This window comes from Rhinopithecus roxellana, chromosome 1, assembly GCF_007565055.1.
Source record: "Rhinopithecus roxellana isolate Shanxi Qingling chromosome 1, ASM756505v1, whole genome shotgun sequence".
Classification (NCBI taxonomy): domain Eukaryota; kingdom Metazoa; phylum Chordata; class Mammalia; order Primates; family Cercopithecidae; genus Rhinopithecus; species Rhinopithecus roxellana.
This window is the reverse complement of record NC_044549.1, coordinates 115176108-115203564: the sequence shown is the minus strand read 5'-3', so window position 1 is coordinate 115203564 and position 27457 is coordinate 115176108. Positions and strand designations below refer to the sequence as shown.

The 27457-nt window shown below is 37.7% G+C and overlaps 1 protein-coding gene across 1 annotated transcript in view; it reads right to left on the bottom strand.

The window, feature by feature from the left end:
• The window catches only part of SPATA16 (spermatogenesis associated 16), a 266735-nt gene that overhangs the window by 34419 nt on the left and 204859 nt on the right, over positions 1–27457 (bottom strand). Inside the window, exons 7-8 of the mRNA XM_010383875.1 lie at positions 2192–2338; positions 1051–1160 (exon numbers count right to left, since the gene is read on the bottom strand). Coding sequence (XP_010382177.1) covers positions 1051–1160; positions 2192–2338 — 257 coding nt within the window. The remainder of the gene's footprint in view (positions 1–1050; positions 1161–2191; positions 2339–27457) is intronic.

Here is a 27457-nt window from a genome sequence, read left to right as displayed (position 1 = left end):
TAGGATGGTGTTTTGTTATGGCAGCCTGAACTGCTTAGAGATAGATAGATTTCTTATTAACAGAAATATAGGGGAGACAATTGAAACATGGTTGTGGAGAAGGGGTAGCTTTGTGGTAGGAACATCAGTAAAAACGTGCTTTTGTATTTGTAATGCATGGAATTGCAAATCATGCAAATAGATTAGGTGTTTTATAGCTTTTCCAAAATGCTGAATAATGTTATTGAGCAGATAAACTGCTGAACAGATGTTAAGTAGCTGTTTGTGATGACCCCCTTGGTTCCCCTTATAAGGTAAGAACATCAAATCAATGATGTAACACAAAAGAGGGAACAGGAAGGAAATTCTTTAAAATTTCCACCTTACAAGCCTTTTGAAAAATATTAAAAGAGGAGAAATCTGCAGCCTTTATAGCCTGTTAATGAGAAGCTCTCTTTATATACTTTCAGTACAATGGCTTAAATTTTGTAAAATAGCAGTGTAATTCAGGTCTTATTTTGGACTCTTTAAGACTGAAAAGTAGAAAAGGCATATTTTTCCTGGATCATAGAAAGAGATTAGATAATTTACCTTATGGCTATATAAAGATCAATTGCCAATGTTTAGAGAAGCATCCAATTCATCAGTGCGGTACGAAGGCACTATCTTGAAAAGCTCTGAATTCTTGTGTAGGTAATGAGATGGTTATATGCAATAGCTCAATAAGTGAAATAGAGAAAACATGGTGCTTGCTAAAATTTTCTTATTGATTTGAAATGACAAATTCACTGCAATGTTGAATTAGATATCAGGAAGGCATAAAGAAAAGGTTCTTTAAAGAGACACTACTCTAATAAGTGCTTGAAATTGCAAAGTGTAGCATTATAGTATGTTTTAGAAGAAAAGAAATAAAATCATTAGCTAAAATTTGCTTGTTTTTGCAAATGAGAGTTACTATGAACGTTTCCAAAATCCCCTAACACTTGCACTGTTTGCCATGTAAGCCTTATATACTTTTAGAATTCTCTGATATTTGTACCTTGGGCAAATATAAAAGACTCATATACCTACATTCAATTGAGTGCTTCTAATAAAATCCAATATTGGCAAGATTCGCTTCCCCATTGTCTCCATTTGTCTCACTGTATCTTCTCTGGTCAGACCGAAAGGTGTTTTATGCTCTAAAAATTGTAACAATAAACTTTTATACTATTTTCTCCAGACTTCCATTTCAAAATGTTTTCTTTAGCAAGCTATAAACGGATATCTCAATATTAATAGATACGAAATCTTTAGTATAGAAACTAGTCCCATCCCTAGACCATATGTATAACAAAGAAAGATCTATGGGGAGAAAGGCAGAGGAGACACTGCCCTTTAGAAACTATCATTTATCTCTTTTGTTGTGTTTCTTGATTGAGAGATCTAAGAGACAGCCTATAATGATTCACCGATCTCTTCAGAGTCTGTTTTTCCTGAGTTGTGAAAAAATGCGTCATAAATGTGTCTGATTCTTGTCTTGTTCCTCCTAGGTATTATTCAAGTGTGCAGATCCATTGACTTTGAATGTAGCTCGAAGTTCAGATAAGCCTCAGAGGATACAGTGCCAGACAAAACACACATTCTTAATTATGTGGTTAGAGCTGCAGGAATAAATTTAACCTGGTCATGAATTCAGCCCATAAGTTTGAGATTTCAACTCCATGTGAATATTTTCTTGATTTTTGAAAGTTTCAACTCGGATTACTGAACACCATTTAACTGTAATACTCTCCAGGAAATCTAAACTCTTGGCTAATTACATAAGAAAAGAGGAGAACCGACATTAATACAACAACAGATAATACAAGTAATTTAAGATTGTCATTGGCTATATTCTTGATTTCATATAGCAGTTTCATTGCATAATTTTCTTCTACCTCTGCTAACTGATAATGATGAAAAGTAGTATTCTTTAAGTGCTGTATGATTAGTCATTGATGATAGAGGTGGGCGGGGTCAGATGATTAGATGATTAGAGTCAGGGGGGTGGGCATTCCAGGACTGTGTGTGTTCTTGGGGGAAAGATTTCCTGGAACCAGAATTCCAAGTATTGTTAACTAACCCACAGAGAAGATTAGGAGGACTTAATTTTAACTCAAACATTTTTTGGGGCCCAAAACTCATCACAGGTCCTACTACATGCTAGACCTTGTAGGTTCAGATGATTTACCTGTGAATATCGGCAGCTTCCTGCTTGATATTTTTTCCAAAAATTTTCCATCTTCTTTGTTTTTGAACCCAAGAGTCAAGAGATATTGTTGGGGAGGAAAAGATGACCAGTCAACTGTCTGAGGCAACATGTGGAGTGTCTGAAGATCTGAAATATGACAGAAAAAGAACTAATAGGCTTTTTTATGGTTTTAATATGTTTAGGGTTTTTCCTCCCAGATTTCAGGAATTGTACATGGAAAAAATGATAACTATAAACATGAAAGGTATGAAGTAAAATTATATGTATCAAAAGGTCGAATAGATAACATGTCAAAATCATATTTCATTATACCTTTCTTAGTAATCTAAGCATACACAAAGCATAACAATAAAATATGGCTAGATCACATGGTCATCTTTCCTCATCTTCAGAATAACAGACATTCAGGACCAGCTTGCATGCTTATTATGTTTTAGCTGTGACTATTTACAAGAGACTTTGATTTTTCTTTTTTTCTTTTTTCTTTTTTTTTTTTTAGACAGAGTCTTGCTCTTGTCTCCCAGGCTGGAGTGTAATGGCATGATTTTGGCTCACTGCAACCTCCACCTCCCAGGTTCAAGCGATTCTCCTGCTTCAGCCTCCTGAGTAGCTGGGATTACAGGCGCCCGCCACCACGCCCAGCTAATTTTTGTATTTTTAGTAGAGATGGGGTTCCACCATGTTGGCCAGGCTAGTCTCAAACTCCTGACCTCAGGTGATCTACCTGCCTCAGTCTCCCAAAGTGTTGGGATTACAGGCGTGAGCCACTGCGCTCGGCCGAGAATGTGATTTTTCTCTTCCTAGCTTAAGATGTAAGGAAATCATGTTAGTTATAAAAAAAAAAAAAAGGAAAGAGAAAAATCACAAGTGAGAATTAAAATATAAAGCTAATTAATTTAGTTACCATCCTTCATATAGCCATAGGAGGAAACTTAAAATGATAAATGCACTGACTATTGTAATTAGACTTGGAAATAATTCGTGTCATGAAAATGGTTCTAAAACAGACTCAATTCTTAATGACCGTAAGAGCTAATGTTTACTGAGTACTTATTTTCTGTCTGCCCCTGTTCTAACAGTTTTGTGTGCACTGTTCTTTGAATTCCACATAATAACTTCACAAGGTTGGTGCTGTTGTCCTCACTTTATGAATAAGAGGTTGAGGGACGCAGACGGGAAGTAACTTGCCCAAGAGCACAGCTCCAAAGTGGGCAAAGCCGGATTCACAACCAGGTAGTCTGACTCCAGACACTACAGGCACAGCCACTGCACCCTTCTTTGAGATTGCTTTGCACTAGGTTACTTTTGGGGTAGGGATAAAGGCCCACCTTACAGATGATAAGACTGGTGCTTCAAGAGGTTACAAACATGCCCAAGATCATGAATTTAGCAAACAGAGGGACCAGAATTGAAAGCCAAAGTACAAAAGCTAACCTCTTGGGGGCCTGGAGGCAAGATTCACTTAATTCATTTCCATTTTGAGTAACAAGGCTTTGGTTTATTAAAATAGATTTCTCAAATGAAGGATGGTGAACAGAGAGGTTTAATAAGTCCTCTTTGTTCAACACTACCAGAAAGGGGAAAAGGCAAAATCCCAAATATCATTGAATGATGGTTTAAAGGTAAAATTTTAATGTAGACTCAGAACTCAAATGCTAATGGTTCAAATATAGCCTTCACTATTTGTCTGTAATACTTCTTTTAAAAATAAGATAGTACACCACGAGTGTGTTTTTTAACACCATCCCCCTTTTTAAGCTGCAGAACCTTTTGTCCAAACTAAAATTTTCTGACAAGCCCAATATTAAAAGCCAACAAAAAGTAGAGACATTCTGCTTGAATCCTGGCACACTGATCACTCACCCTCACTACTGTACTCTGTTCTATACCCTACTCACAGACGCCACCTCGAGCTTCTCCACAGAACCTCCGTTTTTCAAAACACAGTTTGGAAAACACTTCAGTAGTTATTTGTCACAGTTTGGTTAAGTAAACAGTGTGTGTCTGTCAAATTGAGAGTTAAAATATATGCTGATTATTGAAATAATTAAAATATCACACAGTGCCTTTTAAACACAAACACAGAGCAAAAACATATTAATGAACCCAAGCAAGCGTTAGTTTTTCTTTGGTGACTTAGGATCAAGGTCATCCCTTACTGTTAATGAGGGCCAATATTCATCTGGTGCTTCTTCTGTGCCACACACATTATCAGGGTTATCTTTTTCAATCATGGGGTGGGGAGCAGGGCATATTATCAGGCCCACCTTACAGGTGATAAAGCTGGAGCTTCCAGAGGTTACAAAGTTGCCCAAGATCACACACTGAGCATAAGGACCAGAATTGAAAATCAGGCAGCTGGATGCCAAAGTACAAAGGCTTACCACTCAAAACTATCCTTGTGATAGTCTGGGGTCATGGTTATAAAAATCCATGGGAAACATGGTCATGGTTATAAAAATCCATGGGAAACATCCATGGGAAGGCCAGTAAATGCTGTCTATCTAGAAAAGTATAGCAAATGCTCAAGAGTTCCCAAATTAACGGAGTGACTTTTAGGCATCTTAACATACAGATTGTAAGTATTAGATGATGCTTCTTTTTTTTTTTTTTTTTTTTTTAATGAGATGGAGTCTTGCTCTGTCTACCCAGGCTGGAGTGCAGTGGTACTATCTCGGGCTCACTGCAAACTCTGCCTCCCGGGTTCAAGCAATTCTCCTGCCTCAGCCTCCCGAGTAGCTGGGATTACAGGCACCCACCACCACACCCAGCTAATTTTGTACTGGTGTGGTGGGGTGTATATTGGTTTTGAAATGGGGTTTCTCCAAGTTGGTCAAGCTGGTCTTGAACTCCCGACCTCAGGTGATCCACTCACCTCAGCCTCCCAAAGTGTTGGGATTACAGGCGTGAGCCACTGTACCCAGCCTTAGATGCTTCTTTAGTTGGTGGTTGTGTTACAAAATGGCTCTTTTTAAAAGGATGGCTCATTTTTATAAACAAGGTAAAAATGTGATTTCTGCTTTTCAATTTCAAAAGTGCAGGAAGTTTCTTTGCTTTTGAAATCTGCAGCTGATCATCACAGACACGCCTCTGTTTGCAAGCGAATACTATTTTGTTGAACTATTAGCAAGGGGACAGCTTACTAGTTTTAATGAAGTTTCCAATAACTGGATTGTATGAAAAGGCAGCTGAGTAACCTCGAGATTTGGCATTTTCTGGTGCCGCATTATTGCCAAAACCAGCCTGATGTTTGAGGACTCTATTATGTAGATAGACAGCCTAAAGACTTTGAGTGGTTTACCTCTTCTTGTCCTTAAATATTTGATAAAGAGGAGACCAGTACTAATATTGGCAGTGATTGGATGGAATAGAAACTAATGTTAGTACTATACTCTGGCTAATTTATTATAAAACATGCTTGCAAAAATGTAAATATTCTCTGTTCCTTCTGATCCTATATGCTTCATCCTGTGAGTATTTGACCCACTATTAACTTACAGTTGAAGTTTTAAAATGTAAGAGGCTCCTATATACAGAAGGTTAAATTTAGAAAAAAAATGTTTTTCAAGTATCATTCTTTTACCATTTGTATGCAGGGTAAATTGCTGTTGTATGAACATTTAGCCTAACAAGTGGTCTATGACCCCAAATGACAACACACTTACCAGATGTTGAATCTCATGTAACATTAATTTGAGTGCTAATTGTTCTAAATTTTGTGCTCATAAACCTCTACCTATGTCCAAAAAGCTCTGTGCCTCTGATGGATACAAAAGTTAACCAGATTATATTACCCTTCTGTAGGAAAGTAGAATTGATTAAAAAATGTCTTCTTTGCTCCTGTCATGTCGAAAGAAACTTGGAAGAAACAGATCTTTTAATGCATTCCTTTACAATTTATCCCAATTAGAGATGAAATTTATATGACTATGACTGAATTTATTATTTAAAAAATCAGTTTGCAGTGTGTGAACAGCTCCAAATTTTTACCATCAGCAAAGTGGATGCTTTAAAATATAATATCAAAGATAGATTATGCAGATTAAATTTCTCGCAGAAATATAATCCTTCAATTTCTTTTCCCCCAGACGAAAGATGTCAAACTTTCACTGAAAGAGGTAAACAGTTTTCCCTTCTTCAGAAACATCTTATTGTACTACGGAAGGCTGAAATTGACCACCTTGCAAGTCCTCAAGCTATTCTGGCTTCTTGACATTTTGGTATTATTCTCCCCTCCTTAAAAATCATCTTCCTGGAGTTCAGCAGTAGTCTCTCCCTCTCTCTTTTTCTCTCAGACACACTCACACACACACACAGACACACGTTCCCCTTTCTCCTCCTGCCTTCTCATTCAGTGCTCCTCACAGCTATTCCCAGCTCACTGGTATTCTCTTCACACATACACCCTTGGGAATATCGCTAGTCTTGTATCTTTGGCTACTATTTTTAACCAAAAAATGGGACATCAAAGCTACAGTCGCAGCTGGAAATTTCCACCAAATTCCAACATGGCATTTCCAAATACCTACTGGGACATTGCTATTTGCTCATAACTCCAAAAGTTAGTTAAAATAGAGCAAATATGTTCTTCCAAAGTGATTTTCATAATCTCTACAACTTCTCTTTTCCTTTTTCTTTCACCAGCCTGTTATGAGGATAGCCATTACTCACCTGATTATTCTGGCTTAAAAATTTGAAGCCATTGTTGACTTTTCTTTCCTCTTATTCCCCATTTAGTGAGTCTCTCAAAAACTAATTAAACCTGCACATTGCAATACATCCCATATCAGCCTGTTTCTTTGCATTATCATTGCTATTATCTTAGTCAAATTTCTCATCATATAACATCTGTATTATTGAAGAGTTTCCCCACCAGTCTCACTGCTACTAGTGTTGTTTCATGCCAATACATCGCTACGTCACCACTCGATGAGTATTTTTGATACATCACCTGCCTTTTTCACTGTCACATCCTCCCTCAGGAACTCTGGGGACTTTTCCTTTCCTGGCATTCAAGGCTCTCAGCAGTGTGCAACTGCTTCACAATCTATCCATTATTCTTACATTTTCTCTAATATCAACCTTTATAACCAGCTCTGCTGATTTCACTGCCTGTGCTTATCTGGCCTCTGAACTTTGCTTGTGATTTTACACTCAGAAACAACTATCTAGTCTCCTCATTTTTTCTTTATTCTATCTGTCACTGTCCTTCCAGATATGTCTAAGTCCCATCTAGCTCATAAAGGGTTTCCTGAATATTACAGTATTTTCCAATCTTCCATTCAAACTCTTTTTTTTTTTTTTTTTTTGAGATGGAGCTTCACTCTTGTTGCCCAGGCTGGAGTGCAATGGCGCAATCTCGGCTTACTGCAACCTTCACCTCCTGGGTTCAAGCGATTCTCCTGCCTCAGCCTCCTGAGTCGCTGGGATTACAGGTGCCTGCCACCACACCCAGCTAATTTTTCTTATTTTTAGTAGAAATGGGGTTTCTCCATATTGGCCAGACTGGTCTCCAACCCCTGACCTCAGGTGATCGGTCCGCCTGGGCCTCCCAAAGTGCTGGGATTACAGGCATGAGGCCACCGTGCTTGGCCTCAAACTCTTAAAGAACATTTATAGTCGCTCCAGAGTGAATCTCCTGTTTCATGGGGGCATGTCTTAACAACCTGACAAATCTTAATCCCCTTGAAGATTCCATCTTCTTTGTTTTAATTTCTGGTTTTTATTTTTGCTGACAGGGTCTTACTCTGTCACTTATGCTGGAGTGTAGTGATGCAATCATAGCTCACTGTAACCTTGAACTTCTGGGCTCAGGCAATCTTTCTACGTCAGCCTCCAGAGAAGCTGGGATTAAAGGTACATGCCCCCATGCCCAGTTAATATATTTTTGTTTAATTTTTAGTAGAGATGGGGTCTCGCTATGTCGTTCAAACTGGTCTTGAGCTCCTGGCCTCAAGCGATCCTCCTGCCTTGGCCTCCCAAATCACTGTGATTACAGGTGTGAGCCATGGTGCCTGGCCACATCTTTAAATTATCTTCACGCCTCAAGCACCTAGCAGATGCTCAATCAACATTTGAATTTAAACACACAGTTGAACCGAAAACACACATTCCCAAATCTTGAATTTTTAATGGTCCAAATAGGAATGGAACTGCAAAAAATCAAAATTAATAAAATATCTAGAGCTTCTGAGATATGATTTATTTTCTGTTACTAAACTTAGAAAAAAAAATCACATTGTCTTTGTTCTTCATTTTGCCTAAACCCCAAATGGGTTCTGTTCACCTTATGAAGGGTGAGTGAAGTGAAATAATTTGTACTGGGCGACTCAGTAGAGTAGATGCTGAAATGAACAGAGCAGCTTTGCTTGGATGGAAAAATTAGTTTCATAGTTGGCTTGCTGCAGCTTTTTCTCTGGGAAATATGAACTCAGGCACAAAAGATTGGATTAATGGGGAGAGTTTGGCTTAATGCAACCATTGGCAGCACCAGAAAAACACCTGCAAAAATGTAAAATATAGACTGTAGATGAACAGATTCATCTATATATGTGAGGGATAGCTGTATTTGTTATGTAGTTAAATATCCATAAAATACATTTTAAGCTCAATGGAAGTAAAGCACTAAGCATAGACACCATTGTTGTCTGTATTTTCTCTTGGACACTTCATCCTAACCACAGCCAACAGATCGTGAAGGAACATTGCAAAGAAGTTTCTTAAAAAGAAAAATCATAGACATTTAAAAACTCTTTTAGAAAGATGCAGATTTGTTGGGTTCTATCATTACTTTTCTAGAAGTTTCATTTTTTCCTCTATTTTCTGGTGTCTGTGTAATTTCCCTGCCCTTTGTCCATAACAAAATGTTCTGACATTTAGGTTAAAGCAAAATCTCATTTTTGAGGTCCCCAATTGTTTAATGTGAGATAGGACCATGTCAGTTTTATATGACTCCTTTTTACTGATCAGTTTCAGATTTTTGTTTCTATAGTATCTTCATAATGCCAACACTTTGTCATTACTTCTTCCTCAATCATGTTCTGAGTTTTATTTTGTACTCTTTTTAGTGCTAATAATTCTATCTTGGAAGTTATCCACGAATTTACATCAGTAAGAAAATAGCAAAAGGTAGCAACTTTGAAGCAAAGTTATTATTATCGCCCCCCATAAATAATAAAATGGCTTCTACTTTTAGAAACAGTATATTTTGAGTTTTGTATTTGATATCTGAGAAAGTCATATGTATACTATATAGATAATAAATTGTGCAATAAGTTATATTTCCCTTTGACCTTCATTGTAATTTCAGAGTTATAGACAGAAATAGAAAAAAACTGGTTTTCATTCCCACGATTCCTAATTTTCACTTCAGGTTGCTGGTCTACTTCTCCAAGATCAATTTTTGCATATTTAAGTTTTCTCTTGCAACACACATACAAACTTAGAAAGACACATAATCCCGCAGGAATTTTACACACAGTTCGTTTCTCTTTCATTTGAAATTCTTACTGATTCCAAAGTTTTATGTTTAATGAACCGTACTGGATCTTTATTTTGGGCTTTATTACACTGAAGTTCCTTGATCCTACTTTTATCAAAGTAGACTAGAGACAATACAAACATTAAAGTTATGGCTATTCCTCCTCAATATTTATTAGACTCACTATCACTGAAATAATACAATGTTGCTATAATTCCAATAAACTGATGTCTTGTTGTACTGTCTGAGAGTTGGAATGATCACTGGTTAATTGGCTATCTGCATGCATTTCTCTCCTCCTCCCCTTATTATTCCTTGGTTAATTCTCTCAATCACCTCCTACTCTAAAAGGGAGACCCAACTGACCAAGTCAATAAATCCATGCCATTTCCCTCGCTCCCAGTGATTGGTTCAATCATAAGCATATTATGCAGTTTGGGCCAATGCAAAAGAGTGGGCTTCTGGAATTGTGTGGAAGGGGCACTCCTGTTCCTTGGTACAGGGAGATTTGAGATCTGTAATGACATTTGAGAATGTTGTTATTTTTTTCAAGAACCTAGCACTTGAGGGCATGGTAGAGTTAGCGGAACACCGGGTAGAATTTGAGAATAAATTCTCAAGTTGACTGTGGAAACGGAGTGCTGAGAGACAGTAAGTGAGCTATTGGTTGGATCAAGCTGTGCTTAAAAGCAGTCCCACCTGTGGATCTTCATGTTATGTAAGTCAATGTGTTCCAATGTGTTCTACCCCTTTAAAACTGACTTCAGTAAGTCAGTTTGAGCTGTGATTCCTACCACTTGAAACAAAAGATTTCTCATACAGGAGTTTAGCTAGTAGTTCAATATATCTTACAAATAATATAGGATCCTTACTATAGCTGAGATGTAAGACAGAGATGAAACTGTCATGTTGAATTTCTAGGAAGAAAGTTTTTCTTATTTAAGAAAGATAACAGTTGGGGGATTTGGAATTATTACTTTTAATGGCTAGCACAAATATAGCAATATTGAATACATCCTGGTGATGCCATTATTACAACATTATTATAATATTATCACTGGTAATTTATAAGTATAATAAAAATAATAAATGTTATAATATTATCACTGGTAACTAAACTTACATTTATAAGTATAATAAAAATAATAAATGTTTAACATAATCTTTCTTGACTTAAATTATAATTACTATTTTCCCACTTTGGGTTAAATTCTGTATCTCACAGAAAATGATTATTTGGTAGTTAATTTAAAAATTGTACAATAAAAGTCATGTGATCTCAAAGCCTTAATTTTCCTTTCTATCCGGACTGGTAACCTATTCACTTGTTTGTTTGTTTATATTTCCCTTTGTTCTGGAAGTGTAATGACTTGCCTTACATAAATTCATATGAGATAAGAAAAAGTGTAAAGTAGTGTATTTGAAGAAAATAGATCAAAAGAAAAATTAAAAATAGATGATGAAACCGTAAGTAAGATTAATACACAAAATGTATTTTACGAAGTCCTGTATATTTGCTAAAAGAGGAACAAATATGTCATTCACAATGTTAATTAAAAAACTTCTATAATCACAGAAAAGCACAGCGATTTCCTTTCCTGAGAACAGAGACTTTCTTTTTTGCTTTTTGTTGAAATTGGTTTATAACTACTACAACTTTTCATGTAATAAGCTGTATTATTAATGATAACTTAAAAACAAAGAATTATCATCTACAAAATTATTACTCATGAATTATCATGATTCATAAGCAAATAATCTTATCAGAAATTTCCTGCAGTTAACATATGTACCAATTTTGAAAGCAAGGCTTTGATTTAGAACTTGAAATGAGATGCTGCTTTATATTTGGAAATCTAAAAGAACAGACACCTTGATATATAGATATTAGATATTGCTATGCACTCTTCACTATTAGTAGTTAGTTTGGTTGTGATGAAACAACTTTTAATCTGTTTTATTCCTGTTACCCTCAGTAACAAAATAACTGTTTTTGACCACTATTATTATTATCTACAGCTTTGGAACTTTAGGACAAAGTAATAAGACCTGAAATAAAAATGAGAGATATAAATATTGGAAGTAAAGAGATCACTGTATTATTACTTAATAATAGATGGTTGTAGAAAATCCAAGAGGATAAACTGAAAATCAATTAGTATAGACAAGAGTTCACTAAGGTGTCAAAAAAGAAAATATATAAAAGTAAACATGTAAGATTTAAATCTTGACATGGTGGTACATGTTTATAGTCCTACCTACTTAGAAGGCTGAGGTGTGAGGATTGCTTGAGGCCAGGAGTTCAATGATGTAATGTGCTATGAGCATACCTGCGAATAGCCACTCAAAAATAGCCATTGTTTGAGACCCCATCTCAAACAAACACGCAAACAAGAAACCATGTAAGATGAAAAAACCCGAAATATGTAGATATAATAAAATATGCAGTATATTGAAAACAATGGTTTGATCCATAATAGCAAAAAAAAAAAAAAAAAACTTAGAAATAAGCTTAGCAAGATATATAATTTTGATAATTTGATTATCTAATTTACTTGACAAATATTTTTAGGCTCTTCTTGCAAGAATCTATAAATATATGTCAGACATTAGAATGAAAAGGTAAGATAATAGAGGGCATGGTGTTGTTTACTATTTGGTGCCTATAGTATACAAGTAAATATTCAATTATAATACAGCACGGTACATTATTAAATTAGGGTGAGATCGGGATATGAGTAAAATGAGAGAGATAAAAATTTTAACGATTGACAAAAGGAGAATAAATTTGTTTGAATTGTTTGGGGCCTAGACTAGAAATTTTTTTCCTCTGGGAATTTTAACTATAAGCATGTGGGTTAAGGTTTGAGTTTATGCTACCTGGGTAGCTTAGGAACTCTCATGTCTAGGAACAAACTGCTCTGATTGGTAACATTCTATGATATAGAAAAAGCAAAAGAAAATCCTCTGGGGAAGGACGCAAAATTACTGTAGACTGCACAGGATTCTCACAGATCAAGCCCCACTGAATAATGGCTTATACCTTACACACAAGAGTGGAAAAACACTCAAATATACAATTTTCAATGAGTGGGAGGTAGTGTGGTATCGTAGAAAGATGCTTGGTCTTTCTTCCTAGTTTCTGCAAAGCTCCTAAGACCTTTAGAATTACCTGAATGATAAGGATGATTGGAGTGTCTTTTGTTCTAATGAGGCAGCATTTGGAAGGCCTATAATAGCTTCAGGATGGGGACTGGTCACTAAAGACCGAGTTAATCACTAATAGTCAATTATTTGATCAATCATGCCTACATGATGAAATCTCAATAAAAACTTCTCAACAGCAGGGCTTGGAGAACTTCTGGATTGGTGAACACATTCTAGGAGGGTAATATTCCCAGAGAAGGTATGAAAGCTCTGTGCACCCTCCCTCCTCTGTCATGCATTTCTCTATACATGCTTCTCTCTCATTTGGCTGTTTCTAAGTTGTATCCCTTGCTTGCTATTACTTCATTGACTGTTTTTGTTGCTATTATGGTATTTTGTTGCTACTATGTTGCTAAATGGTAAGTCCTGAGTTTTGTGAGCTGGTCTAGCAAATTGTCAAAGCTGAGATGGGGATTATGAGAACCCTTGATTTATGGTTGCTTGGTCAGAAGCATAGGAGGCCTGGGACTTTATTTATTTATTTATTTATTTATTTATTTATTTATTTATTTTTTGAGACACAGTCTTGCTCTGTTGCCCAAGCTGGAGTGCAATGGCATGATCTCGGCTCACTGCAACCTCCACCTTCTGGGTTCAAGCCATTCTCCTGCCTCAGCCTCCCAGGCAGCTGGGACTACAGACATGCATCACTATGGCCAGCTATTTTTTTGTGTGTATTTTTAGTAGAGATGGGGTTTCACCATGCTGGCCAGGCTGGTCTCAAACTTCTGACCTCAAGTGACCCTGCATTCAACAATTAAAAAATGACATTCTTCTTCTTGAGCACAAATGGTATATTAATGACAGTTGACCATATATTAGGGCATAAACCAACTTTAACAATTTCAGGGATTATTAAAATTTAGACTTATGTTTTTGAACATGATGCAATTAGGTTAAAAATTAATAACAAAGATAGCTAAACATTTCTATACATTCAGACATTAAAAACTGTGTAAGTAAGTCATGGCTCAAAGAAGATTTCATAATGAAAGTGAGAAAATATTTTGAGATGAAATACAATGAAAATGTTTTACAAAATTTTTAGAGCACAATAAAAATCATTATTGGAGAGAAATTGATAGTCTTTACTAAAAACGAGGGAGAGTGTTGACAATTATTGACCCCAGAATTCAGTGAAGAAAATTAAGCAATAAAAGAATAAGTTTCCAAAACAGGACATAAAAGAAATAATAAATATAAAAGCAGAAAGGAGTTAAATGTAAGAAAAAGGATACAATAGAAAGGTTCGATAATGTTAAAACATCTGGCATAATATGAATAAATGACAACTTTTTAAACCTGATAAAGAATACTTATCAAAAATCTACAGCAAACTTTATAGTTAGTGGTGGAAATTTAAAACTCTTAACTCTGGAACAACATGTGGATGCCTGCTATCACTCCTTTATTCAACCTTGTGTTGTGTTCCTAGCCATAACAGTAGAAGAATGAACAAACCGAAAAGAAAGAATGAATAGGTACTGGAACAGGGATGGATTTCTTAAATATGACACCAAACTACAAGCTATTAGGCTGTGGTAGCCAGATCACTTGAAATCAGGAGTTTGAGACCAGCCTGGCCAACATGGTGAAACCCTGTCTCTACTAAAAATACAAAAAATAGCCGGGCATGGTGGCACATGCCTGTAATACCAGCTACTCGAGAGGCTGAGGTATGAGAATTGCTTGAACCTGGGAGGCAGAGGTTGCAGTGAGCCAAGATTGCGCCATTGCACTCCAGCCTGGGTGACAGAGCAAAACTCCATCTCAAAAACAAAAGCGAAAACAAAAACAGAAACAAAATTATAAAATAACATTAAAATTTAAATCTCACTTCATCAAAAGTCACCACAGCAAAGTCAAGCTTCTTAATGAGATAAAATATAAAAACTCCAAGAAATCAATAATAAAACTATTCAAAAAACCCAAATGAACAAAGGGTACAAACATGCAAATTGTAGGAATATAGAAATGGTAAAAATACCATTTTTATACATTTGAAAATTTTTAAAAATTCTGTTTATTTTTTAAGGAAATGTAACCACAGGACAAATAATGACAACAAAGATGTTCAACCTAATTAACAGTCACGGAAATGCAGTGAAAAGGCAACCTATAGAATGGGAGGAAACATTTGCTAATCATACATCTGACAAAGAATTTGTATCTAGAATACATAAAGAACTACAATTCAAAAACAGCAACAAAAAACAACTCAATTAAAAAATCAGGAAAGGACTTAAACAGACATTTCTTCAAAGAAGACATAAAAATGGCCAATAAGCACGTGAAAGATGCTCAGCATCACTAATCATTAAGGAAATGCAAATCAAAACAGCAGCGAGATACCACTTCATGTCTGTTAGGATGGCTATTACCAAAAACCAGAAAATAACGAGTGTTGATGGGGACATGGGGAAATTGAAACATTCATGCACTTCTGGTGAGAATGTGAAGTGGTGTGGCCACCACAAGAAATGACGTGACACTCAAAAAATTAAAAATAGATTTACCATATGATCCAGCAATTTACACACCAAAAACAATTGAAAGCAAGGAAATACTTGTATACCCGTGTTCACAGCAGTATGTTTCACAGTAGTCCAAAAGGTGGAAGCACCAAGATTTTCTCAATGGAAAAATAGATAAACAAAATGTGATATACATATACAATGGAATATTATTTAACCTTAGAAAGGAAGGAAAATCTGACATCAGCTACAACATGGATGAACTTTGAAGACATTATACTAAGTGAAATAAGCCAGACACAAATGGACAAATACTATATGATTCCACTTGGAGCTGTCAAATTCATAGAGACAGAAAATGGAATAGTGTTTGCTAGGGGATTGGCGGGGAGGAGAATAAAATGGAGAGTTATTGTTTAATGGGTAGAGTTTCAGTTTGGGAAAATGAAAAGGTTTTGTAGACGGATGGTGGTAATAGTTGCACAATAATGTGAATGTAGTTAATGCCGCTGATCTGTACACTTTAAAAGGGTTTAAAATGGTACATTCTATGTTGTGTATATTTTACTACAATAAAAAAGGAATAACAAACAAATTTATGATAGTGATTACCTCTGGAGGGGAGGGAGGAGATTAGGATCTGAAAAACCTTGGGAACTTCAACTATACAATACTTTTAATGTTTTATATTTCAAATAAGGTGGTAATTATGTAGGTGTTCGTTATATTATTTTTGTGTCTTTTAGCATATTTCAAGTATTACATAACTAAAAAAATAGGAGCTTCTGATTCTTGTAATCTCAAAACAGACAAATTGGACAAACCTTCTTTCTGAAGACAACTAATATTCCTAGAAGAAATCTAAAAAGTAGATTTTTCTAAGAACATCAAAGAGCTAATAAGAAGGAGGAGGCAGAGCAAGATGTCCAAACAGAACTCTCCAGTGATTGTCTCCCTCATGGAAACACCAAATTGAACAACTGTCCATACAAGAAACACTTTCATGGAACAAAAAATTAGATGAGCCACTACAGTACTTGATAGTCTTGAATTGCTGATGTCACGCCTCCCCCATTCCCTGGCAGCAGCCAAGTGGCGCAGAGAGAGACTCTGTGTGCATGGTGGAGGGAGAATACAGTAATTGTGGGACTTTGTATTGGAACTCAGTGCTGCCTTGTCGCAATGGAAAGCAACATGGGGGCAGAACCCAGTCAGCATCCATGGAGAGAGCATTTAGATCAGCCCTAGCCAAGGGAGAATTCTCCATCCCAGTGGTCAGAACCTGAATTCTGGCTAGCTCCACCACCATGGGCTAAAGAAGCTCTGGGGTTCTAAATAAACTTGAAAGGTAGTCTAGGCTTCAAGGACCTAAATTCTGGGGTACCTCTGGCACTATGCTGGGCTTGGAGTCAGTGGACTTGGGGTAAATGACGCTAGGGAGACACCGGCTGGGGTGGTGGCTATGGGAGAGGGGTGAGTAAAGAAGACTTTGTCTTGCAACTTGGATACCAGCCGAGCCACAGGATAGGGCACTATTCTCTCAGACAACATTGCTAGACACAACCTGAGCTAGAGGGGAACCTGCTGCCTTGAAGGGAAGAACCCAGTCCTAGCAGGATTCAACACTTGCTGATTAAAGAGCACTCGGGCCTTGAGTAAACATCAGAAGTACCCAGGGAGTACTCACTGAGCACCTTGGGTAAAACCCAGGCCTCTACTGGCTTCAGGTGTGACCCAGCACATTCCCAGCTGTGGTAGCCATGGGAAGAGACTCCTTCTCCTCGAGGAAAGGAGAGAGCAGAGTAAAGGGGACTCTGTTTTGCAGCTTGGGCACCAGCTCAGTCAAGCAGGCTCCTGTGGTTCCCAATTTCAGGCCTTGGCTACTGGACAGCATTTCTGGATTCACCCTGGGCTAGAGGGAAGCCTCCTGGCCTGAAAGGAGAGACCCAGCCCTGGGAACATTCACCACAAGCTGGCTGAAGAGCTCTTGGGCCTTCAGTGAACATTGACAGTAGCCAGGCAGTACTAGCCGTGAGCCTGGGTAGCAATGGCCCCAGGGGGAGACTCCTTCTGTATGAGAAAATGAGACAGAAAAATGGGAAGGATTTTGTCTTGTGGCTTGGGTGCCAGCTCAGCCACAGTAGAACATAGCACCAAGAAGATTCCAAAGGTTCCCCTCTCCAGGCCCTGGAGTATGGACAGCATTTCTGGACTAGAGTTGGGCCAGGAGGGAACTCACCACCCTGAAGGGAAGGACGTAAGCCTGGCTGGATTCACCACCTGTGGACTGAATAGCCCGTCGGCCTTGAGTGAGTATAGGCAGTAGCCAGGTAGTGACTTGGTGGATCTTGGGGTGGGACCCAGTGCTTTACTGCCTTTGCATCTTATCCAGTGCAGTCCCAGTTGTGGTGGCCATAAGAGTGCTTGTATCACCTCTTCCCAAGCTTCTCCCACAGCTCAGCACAGAGAGATAGACTCCATTTGTTAGAGGAAAGGAAAGAGAGGAATTAGAGCTTCTACCTGGTAATTCAGGGAATGCTTCTGGATTTTACCCAAGACCACCAAAGTGGTACCTCTACAAGTCTGCCAGAGTCACAGTGTTACAGGACTTTGGGTGTCTCCTAATGCAGAGGTGGCTGCAGGGACCAAAGATTTAGATCACAACACTCAATTCTCTTTAAATACTTGGAAAACTTTCCCAGAAAGGATAGGTACAAACAAGCCCAGAATGCAAAGGCAACAATAAACACCTCTTGAATAACTCTTCAAATAAACTCTTTATGCCCAATCATTGATAAACATCTACAAACATCAAGAACATCCAGGGAAACATGACCTCATTAAACCAACTAAATAAGGCACCAGGGAACCCACCTCGGATTTCCTTTATGTAATGCACACTCTTGAGTACATGTAGGTTTGACTCGATTTGTTCATACCTTTCCAGAAACACCTCTCCACATTAGCTTATGTTTGGTTTGCATTCCCAAAATATCGAACAACCATCTGCATTGTTTACAATAGCAACACAGTGGTGTGGGGGTGAAGGTGCTGATTAGAAATGGAATACTATGCAGCCATAAAAAAGGATGAGTTCATGTCTTTTGCAGGGACATGGATGAAGCTGGAAACCATCATTGTTAGCAAACTAACATAGGCACAGAAAACCAAACACCATATATTCTCACACGTAAGTGGGAGTTGAACAATGAGAACACATGGACACAGGGAGGGGAACATCACACACTGGGGCCTGTCAGGGAGTAGGGGGCATGGGGAGGGAGAGGACAAATACCTAATATATGTGGGGCTTAAAACCTAGATGATGGGTTGATAGGTGCAGCAAACCACCATGGCACATATATTCATATGTAACAAACCTGTACGTTCTGCACATGTATCCCATAACTTAAAGTAAAATTAAAAAAAGAGAAAAGAATGAATCATGCCTACAAGATCTAGAAAATAATCTCAAAAGTACAAATCTAAGAGTTATTGGCTTTAAAGAGGAAGTAGGGAGAGAGAGAGATTGAAGTAGAAGTTCTGCAAAATGGTAATAACTTTCCAAACCTAGAGAAAAATATCAATATTCAAGTACAAGGTTATAGAACACCAAGCAGATTTAACCCCAAGAAGGCTACCTCAAGGCATTTAATAATCAAATTCCCAAAGGCCATGGATAAATAAAGGATTCTAAAAGCAGCAAGAGAATAGAAAGAATAACATACAAAAGAGCTTCGATACGTCTGGCAGTCGACTTCTCGGTGAAACCTAATAGGCCAGGTCCAAGTAGCATGACATATTAAAAGTGCTGAAGGAAAAAGTATTTTACCCTAGAATAGTGTATCTGGTAAAAAATATCTTTCAAGCACAAAGGAGAAATTAAGACTTTCCCAGACAAACAAAAGCTGAGGGATTTCTTTTTCTCTTTTTTTCTTTTAATTTTTATTATTATTATTTTTTTGAGACAGGGTCTTGCTCTGTCACCCAGGCTGGAGTTCAGTGGTGTGATCACAGCTCACTGCAGGCTTGACCTCCCAGGCTAAAGTGACCCTCCTACTCAGCCACCCAAGTAGCTGGGACTACAGATGTGCACCATCATGTCCAGCTAATTTTTAATTTTTTTGTAGTGATGGTGGTCTTGCTATGTTGTTTAGGCTGGTCTTGAACTCCTGGGTTCAAGTGATTCTCCCACCTCAGCCTCCAAAGTGTCGGAATTACAGGGGTGAGCCACCATGCCTAGCCAAGCTGAGGGATTTCATCAACATCAGACCTGTCTATTCATAGGACAGAATATTACACAGCAATGAAAATGAATAAACTAATGCTTTTTGCAACATGGAAGAAGTTCATAAACAAATTATTGAGCAAAAGAAGTCAGATACAAAAGAGCATCTACTCTATGATTTCATGTTTATAACATTTCAAAGCAGGCAAATTGAAGTCTAGAGTTTAGGAGTAGATAGGTGGTAATGCTGTAAAGTAAAAAAGTAATTACTCTAAACTTTAGGACAGTAGTTACCTTGGTAGGGAGTAGGGAGTTGTTTGGGATTAAGAAAGGGCCAGTAAAGGATATCTGGAGAGCTGGTAAAATGTTTTCTGTTCTGACTTGATGTTTACTCCATAATAAATTAGTTAAGCTGCATTTAAAAATGGATTTTTATATGTGTGTGATACCATAAAATGTTTTAAAAAATAAAACTACTAAAAGCAATAAATAAATAAATAAATGGGTTGGATGGGGCTTTATTTTAGTTGTAAAATACAGTGATTATTTGTAGACTATAAGATCAGCAAGAAAATCCTAATGCTCATAAGGTGTAGATTATTGTGAGTCAAGTATTTGAGGAGAAATAAATAGGATTTAGATGCTGAATATGCAAAGAATAAAAGATAACTCTACAAAATAAAAAATTTGCAATTCTGTGCAACATTGACTTCAAAATTTTTTAAAATTCTCAATTTAAAATTGTTATATACTACTGAGAGTTGAGTCTTCAGGGATTTTAATGCTCGGCTGCATGATTTATTAGACTGCAGCACCTAATGATTAACTATATTGTTATAGAGAGGCTATATTAGAAAGCATAAGTAAAGTGATTCAGGAAAAATAAAGTGTTAACGGTTGAGCACTTACCTCACTCATATTGAGAACTCCCTCACCTGCTAAAATGAGTTCTGCTTGTTTGGAAATGGTCATGGGACTTTCTTATGTAGACTGAGACAGTGGGGATGGGTAAGAACCTGAGAAACTGGTAAGACCATCACGAATGACACTGGAAGAGACTCATCAATTCATGAGGGAATAAATTTAAAGGACATACCTGGAGAATTTTGAGTAGGAAAGGAGATTGAGGGAAGCTGCCATGTGAATGTTTGTGTTTATGTACATGTGCATTTTACAAGGTTTTGCTGAGCATTACGGATACAATACTTACAATACCTGTTTAATTTCTACCACATACCCCATTACAACTGCCCTACCCTACCTCAACTCATGGGCTTTCTTGAGAGGCGGAAGGAAAAACTTACATTACTTCCACTTGTTTTTGGATTATTGACTGCTGTTTCTTTTTTTTTTTTTTTTTTTTTTTTTTTTTTGAGACGGAGTGTCGCTCTGTCGCCCGGGCTGGAGTGCAGTGGCATGATCTCAGCTCACTGCAAGCTCCGCCTCCCGGGTTCACACCATTCTCCTGCCTCAGCCTCCTGAGTAGCTGGGACTACAGGCGCCGCCACCTCGCCCGGCTAGTTTTTTTTTTTTTTGTATTTTTAGTAGAGACGGGGTTTCACCGTGTTAGCCAGGATGGTCTCGATCTCCTGACCTCGTGATCCGCCCGTCTCGGCCTCCCAAAGTGCTGGGATTACAGGCTTGAGCCACCGCGCCCGGCTGACTGCTGTTTCTTTAAATGCAATCTGCCTGCCTTCTTCAGTGGGATCCCCTAGGGCAATATGCTAAGCAAGAGGTATTATAGTTTCAGGGATTTCAGGTGCAGTGGATGATGGAGACCAGAGGCAAACAGCACTATCACCTGCTAATGCAAAGGACAAGTGAACTGCTGGTTGAGAAGTGGTTACATGGAGGTGAACTCCATTAGATGGAGCAATGCCAGAGCACCACACTTCCCATTGGGAAGGCCAACATTTTAATATTTTAAGAACAGAGAATTTAGCCCCATATGTGAGGGATTTCTTTACCTTGGGAATGATTTTCTGATTCTAAGAAGAATTCTGTGGTGCAAATATTAGATGATTTATCATCTTATAACCAACCTGACTTTAACACTTTCATAAATATTGGGGATGAAGACTGTTTAATTCTATAACTTTTTCTATTTGAGAAAACTAGTTACAAAGAGGAAAATAGTTTGAAAACTCTTGATCATGATAAAATTACAATAATTTAAAGAAGAAAGAATAAAATGAGAAATGTTAACTTCATGTTTTAGAGGCCATAGAATGTATTATTCTTACTGGTAAATGATGACTGAACAAGAACAAGGTTATAAATTTCAATGTAAAGTTATTTTTAAACGTCTATCTTAAAACAATATATTATTTATCCAAGCATACATATTTACTCTTGGGATTCAAATTGCATTGGAAAGACAAAATATGACTCTATCCACCTAAGTGTTAAAGTAATTGATATCTGATCCAGAAAACTTTTCTATTAAACATTACTAACCACAGATCCATTACTGATTATTTATTTACTTAGCAAATAAATCTTGATATTTTCATCAAGAGGAGACAGGATATGCTGATTGTATTACTTTATTATTATTAAAATACAACCATGCAAGAATAAGAATGATGCAGAATTGCATTATTTCATTGGAATATATGAATAAAAATCTCAAGTCAAATCTTTATAAGTGAAAACATAAAAATTCTGGGGCTGGTAAATTATTATTTGTTTTATATACCCTGACTACTCTGTATGAATCAAGCCAGGTTTTTTTCTTAAATAATAAAAATGGATAGCTATACTGCTAAAAAAGATCAGTAATTTTTTTCTCCATGAAATATAATACAATACAACTCTATTATAATATGACTTTAAGATTTTGGTGGGTTTTATTATATTCCTGAAACAGCAAAGGATGCACAGTAAGTTCCTGAGCATGTATAAACCTGGTTATTCTACAAGGCAGGTTTGAATTTTAACTCTCCCTCATCAGTCTCATAGAAATTATATGGGTAATATAATCCTATACCTGCCACTGAAGGTGAATGGATTTTCTCCTGATAAATCACTGTAGAGTTAATATATAATGTGATTGGCTTATTCAATAATTTTTTTTTAAATTTAAACCTAAATACATTTCAGAATGAGTTAATTTTATGCTTTTCCCCCTTTGTGTCTGTTTTTCCTGGGGAAATCCCTGACATGGGTGACTGTGAATTGGGGGCTGGCTGGAGAGAAAATACTGCCTGGAGGAGGTCCATTGTGACTACTCTTCCTGCTCATCACCAGCACCTCTGCCAGCTTATGCTGGGCTCACGGCACTGTCACGTGACCAGGGAGCAATAAACTCAACACTATCTATGCTTGGTTAAGGTGACCTAAAGTTGGGCAGAGTTTCTGAGTTGGAGGTTTGCTTGCCAGCCTTCACTGGGTGAATTAAATATGCTAGTCTCCAAGTTTTAATGATAATAATTACTTCTCCAGCAAAACTTTGATAGGTAGACTCTTCATCCAAAATCTTCAAGGTACAGATTGTATGACCTTCATCTGTTGATTATTTATTTAGATGACTTCCATAATTTAGAAATTCTTACATATAGCCTCCATTTCTCTTGCTGCAGTGAAAGCTTGATAATTGCATTTTATCTCTTGGAGCATCAGTATCTCTCTGGAAACATTATCTTTCTGTGGGTGGGTACGAACACATGTTTATGAAAACATCATCTGTAGCTGTCTGTGGAGAGGGGAGTGTGAGTTAGAAGAATAGATGTATGTACAAACGCTGAGTATTTTTGAGGATGGAGTAGGCTGCATGTGGATGAGTGTTTATTTGATCGAGTTAGCAAGAACTTGTTGTATACACTGTAGTTGGAGTAGGAAGCTGCCTACTTGTTATGATACAGGGCAGATAAAGATGTTAAAGTTACCAGATTTAACAAAGAAACTCCAAATCTCAGTGGTCTAAAGACAGATAACTGTGTTTTTTGTTCATGTGAGTGTTCAGAGTGTTCGGAGGGTGACCATCTACACAGACATTCAGGAATCTAGCTTCTTTTGTTTTGCAGCCCCTTTCCATGCTTCTCTCTACTCAGCCAGTGGATGGGGAAAGACACTTTTACATAGGGGGGCCTTTATGGGCCAGGCCTGGATGTGACATATATTATATCTGTCCGTTTTCCCTTGACCATTACTCAGTCAGAAATCTTCATCTAACTGGAAGGGAGGCTGGAAATGGATTCTAGATTTATGACCGAGGTAAAAAGAAAACAGTTTGGGCTGGGCACGGTGACTCATGCCTGTAATCCCAGCACTTTGGGAGGCCAAGGTGGGAGGATCATGAGGTCAGGAGATAGAGACTATCCTGGCCAACATGGTGAAACCCCGTCTCTAGTAAAAATGCAAAAATTAGCTGGGTGTGGTGGCGTGCACCTGTAGTCCCAGCTACTTGGGAGGCTGAGGCAGGAGAATCGCTTGAACCTGTGAGGCGGAGGTTGCAGTGAGCTGAGATCATGCCACTGCACTCCAGTCTGGTGACAGAGTGAGACTCCATCTCAAAATAAATAAATAAATAAATAAATAAATAAATAAATAAATAAATAAAAACAGTTTGGTAAACAACTAGCCAGTTTTTGCCATATTAAGTGGCAACAACCTCTATTGTCAAACTGCTCTATTTATCCTACCTAATTCTTTTAATTAGAGTCAGCCTTCTACTCCACAATTAGAGCTTTGGTTTTAGATGAAAATTATCTCTAGGAAAAGGGAAAAATATAGTCAAATATTCATGCTGAAGTGTAAGTTACTAAAGTTGGATCCTTTCTTAGGAGCAGGTATATTCTCAGCACCACCTAGAGTACTGTGTAAATAAATGTTCGCTGAATAAATAAATAGATGAACAACCGCCCCCACCCCCACCCTCACCCCCACCCCAATCTCCGTTGTAGATCCTCTTCTTGTCCTAAGGGTCCTGGCTTGCTGGAGCATGCAGCAAGGGAAAAATGGCAGAGTAACACAGCCAGTTGAAGAGAGGGCCATGACGACTTTCAGTCTCCTCTGGAATGGAGGGGATTTATTGAGTAAGACTCAGAAAATGGCAGAGTTCACAAGTCAGCAGTCCAGCAGTAAGAGGAAATCTCAGAGAGTGGCTCTAGTTTGGGCCAACTGGTATGGTAAGGGTGATTGGTGTACATATGAAGAAGCAACTACACCAATAAACAGAATGGAGAATCCATGTAGGTGTCTTGAGTCACTTAATGGGCCACATAAATGAATCCATGAGGTCCTGTTCCAGACACCAGAGCTGATCTCAAGTATCACCAGCCATCTGATAAGCAGCTGTACCAGCCTGCTACAGATTGAGAAGAGGATGTCTCCCTCATGTGTTCACCGATCCTTTTGGACATGGGGTATGCTTGAGCTCTATAAAAGCTAAACCAGACCACAAGGAGAAGAAAAACCCATGAAAAGGAGAAGGAAACTGGTGAATGTGGTTAGATAGGTTCTAAAGATAGATTAATTTTAGAAATGACTGGATTATATGGAGTGCCCTGGGATGAGACAGAATATATTTTGGCTCTGGGCAGAGCAAAGAAGAAAATAGGTAGGTAAAACCTATAGACTCTTATGTTCGCACACATCTGCTGTGTGACTGTCTAGTCATACTGGTTGCATGAATACATGTTACAATAAACAGTTGAATAAATTTTCATCAGGATAGAAGCTTCTTAAATTCTATCTACAAGGCTGATAATAGGAGGATGCAGTAGTTTGTTCTCATGCTGCTAATAAAGACATACACAAGACTGGATAATTTATAAAGGAAAGAGGTTTAATTGACTCACAGTTCCACTGGCTGGGGAGGCCTCACAATCATGGTGGAAGGCAAAGGAGGAAGAAAGTCACATCTTACATGGCAGCAGGCAAGAGAACTTGTGCAGGGGAACTCCCATTTATAAAACCATCAGATCTTGTGAGACTTATTTACTACCATGAGAATAGTATGGGGGAAACTGCCCCCATGATTCAATTATCTCCACCTGGCCATGCCTTTGACATTTGGGGGTTATTACAATTCAAGATGAAATATGGGTGGAGATACAGCCAAAAGATACCAGAGGATTCTGGTTTTTGGAAACTGCCAAGAAAACAAAGTGTCTACTCTTCTAGGCCCTATCTGTCTTTATGTTACTTACTTCTTAGCTATTACCTTTGGCTACTGATACAGCTCTAAATACCTCTCTGCATCTTCTGGGAGAAGCCTCCAGAGCTAAAAATAACACCTGACCTTTCCTCTTCCCATGCTGTGTGCCCTCACACAGCATTGCCTAGGGGATTGCCTAGGGGAAAAATAGTTATACCTCCGAGACTGTGCACATATGGTTAGTAACACTTGTTTCACCATTATTCCAGCAATGGCTTTGGGGAAACCCTTTAATAATTTGCAACAGAGGTAAATAATGTCACCGATGCAGTAGCATTGTTAAGCCAAAGCGCAATTTCCACAGAGCAAAGAACTTTATCAGTCCCAATGAGACTTAAATTCTAGACTCCTTTCTCTACCTCACATTCCTCCTCCAGAAGCTGTCTTTTCTATCAAGATTCTCATATAGCACTAGCATACTCTAGCAGTTAGTAATTTTAAAATAATAGAAACAATCATTAGTAACTTATAATTATCATTCTCTCCCAAAGTGTAAGATTCTTTAGCATGAATCGTCTTGCCAACAGATCATAATTCATCTTGATAACAGGTTTGATGGAATTACATGAGACATGAGTCTGGCTCATTAATGTTATTATTGTTTTTAAACTCTTGGCAGTGGTGCATCTGAACTATTAATTAATCTTCATGACTGCTCTGTGAAATAGGTTAAATATAACTAAATTTATTCTACCAGAAGAGAAATTGGCAAACTGGTGATCTCCTCAATGAATTTCTCTTCATTACCAATGGATCTGGGAGTGGAAATGGAAATAACTGAATCGGACTCATTTTTCCATAATGCTAGATAGATATGACTTTTATGTGCTGCTAGTGTATGCCCTCTAAAAAATCCTTTAAATACCCATAAGAGTAATGAATAATTTGTAGCAATTAGCAAAAAATATGAGTTCGAAGACTTTTTTTTTAACCTACTTTCTTATGAAATGCTCAATCAGCACAAATGGTTACTATGGCCTGTATTGTGCTTTCTTCTCTTCCCTTTCTCTGCCCTCAAATTACCATTGTTCCTTAGGGATGTACTATTCAGTCATCACTAGTGGGATTTATTTAACATCTTCCTTCTGAAGAGCAAGAGGGAATGTGGAGAAAAATATGAAATCCGTAGGACCCACATTTAATGTTTTTGTTACATGGAAATAGTGTAGCTTGATGGCATGTTCATGGGTTCACATCCAAGGCCTGTCTAATTTGCTGTGCATCTTTGGAAAAGCTATGCGTCTTCTCTGGTTACTGTTTTCTTGTTCCTAAATGGGAAGCACCTTATCTCATAGATTATGGGAATAACAAGAGATAATGAATGTAGAGTGTCTGGCGCCTTAAGCGTGATCAATAATAGAGTACATTATTAACATTATACTTCAGTGACTCAGCCCCAAAGTTCTGAGAGAAGGGATGAAGGGGCCTGAATAGAAGGATGCGATATCAGGTGTATGCATTTAGAGATTTTCTTAACACGGGAGAACAAGTGATTTCCAAAGATGAAAAAAGGGAAAAAACATCATACCAGTGGCTGTGTCCTCTGTGGGACCCTTAGCTCTCCAGATCTCATTTGAATACCAGTGATTCAAGAGCATAAGGAGAGAAGGTTTGAGGTATGAGATAGATGGGGGAAAAAGTAGAAATAGTAGGGACTGGAAAAATAATCCATCAGCAGGAAAATACTATAATCATC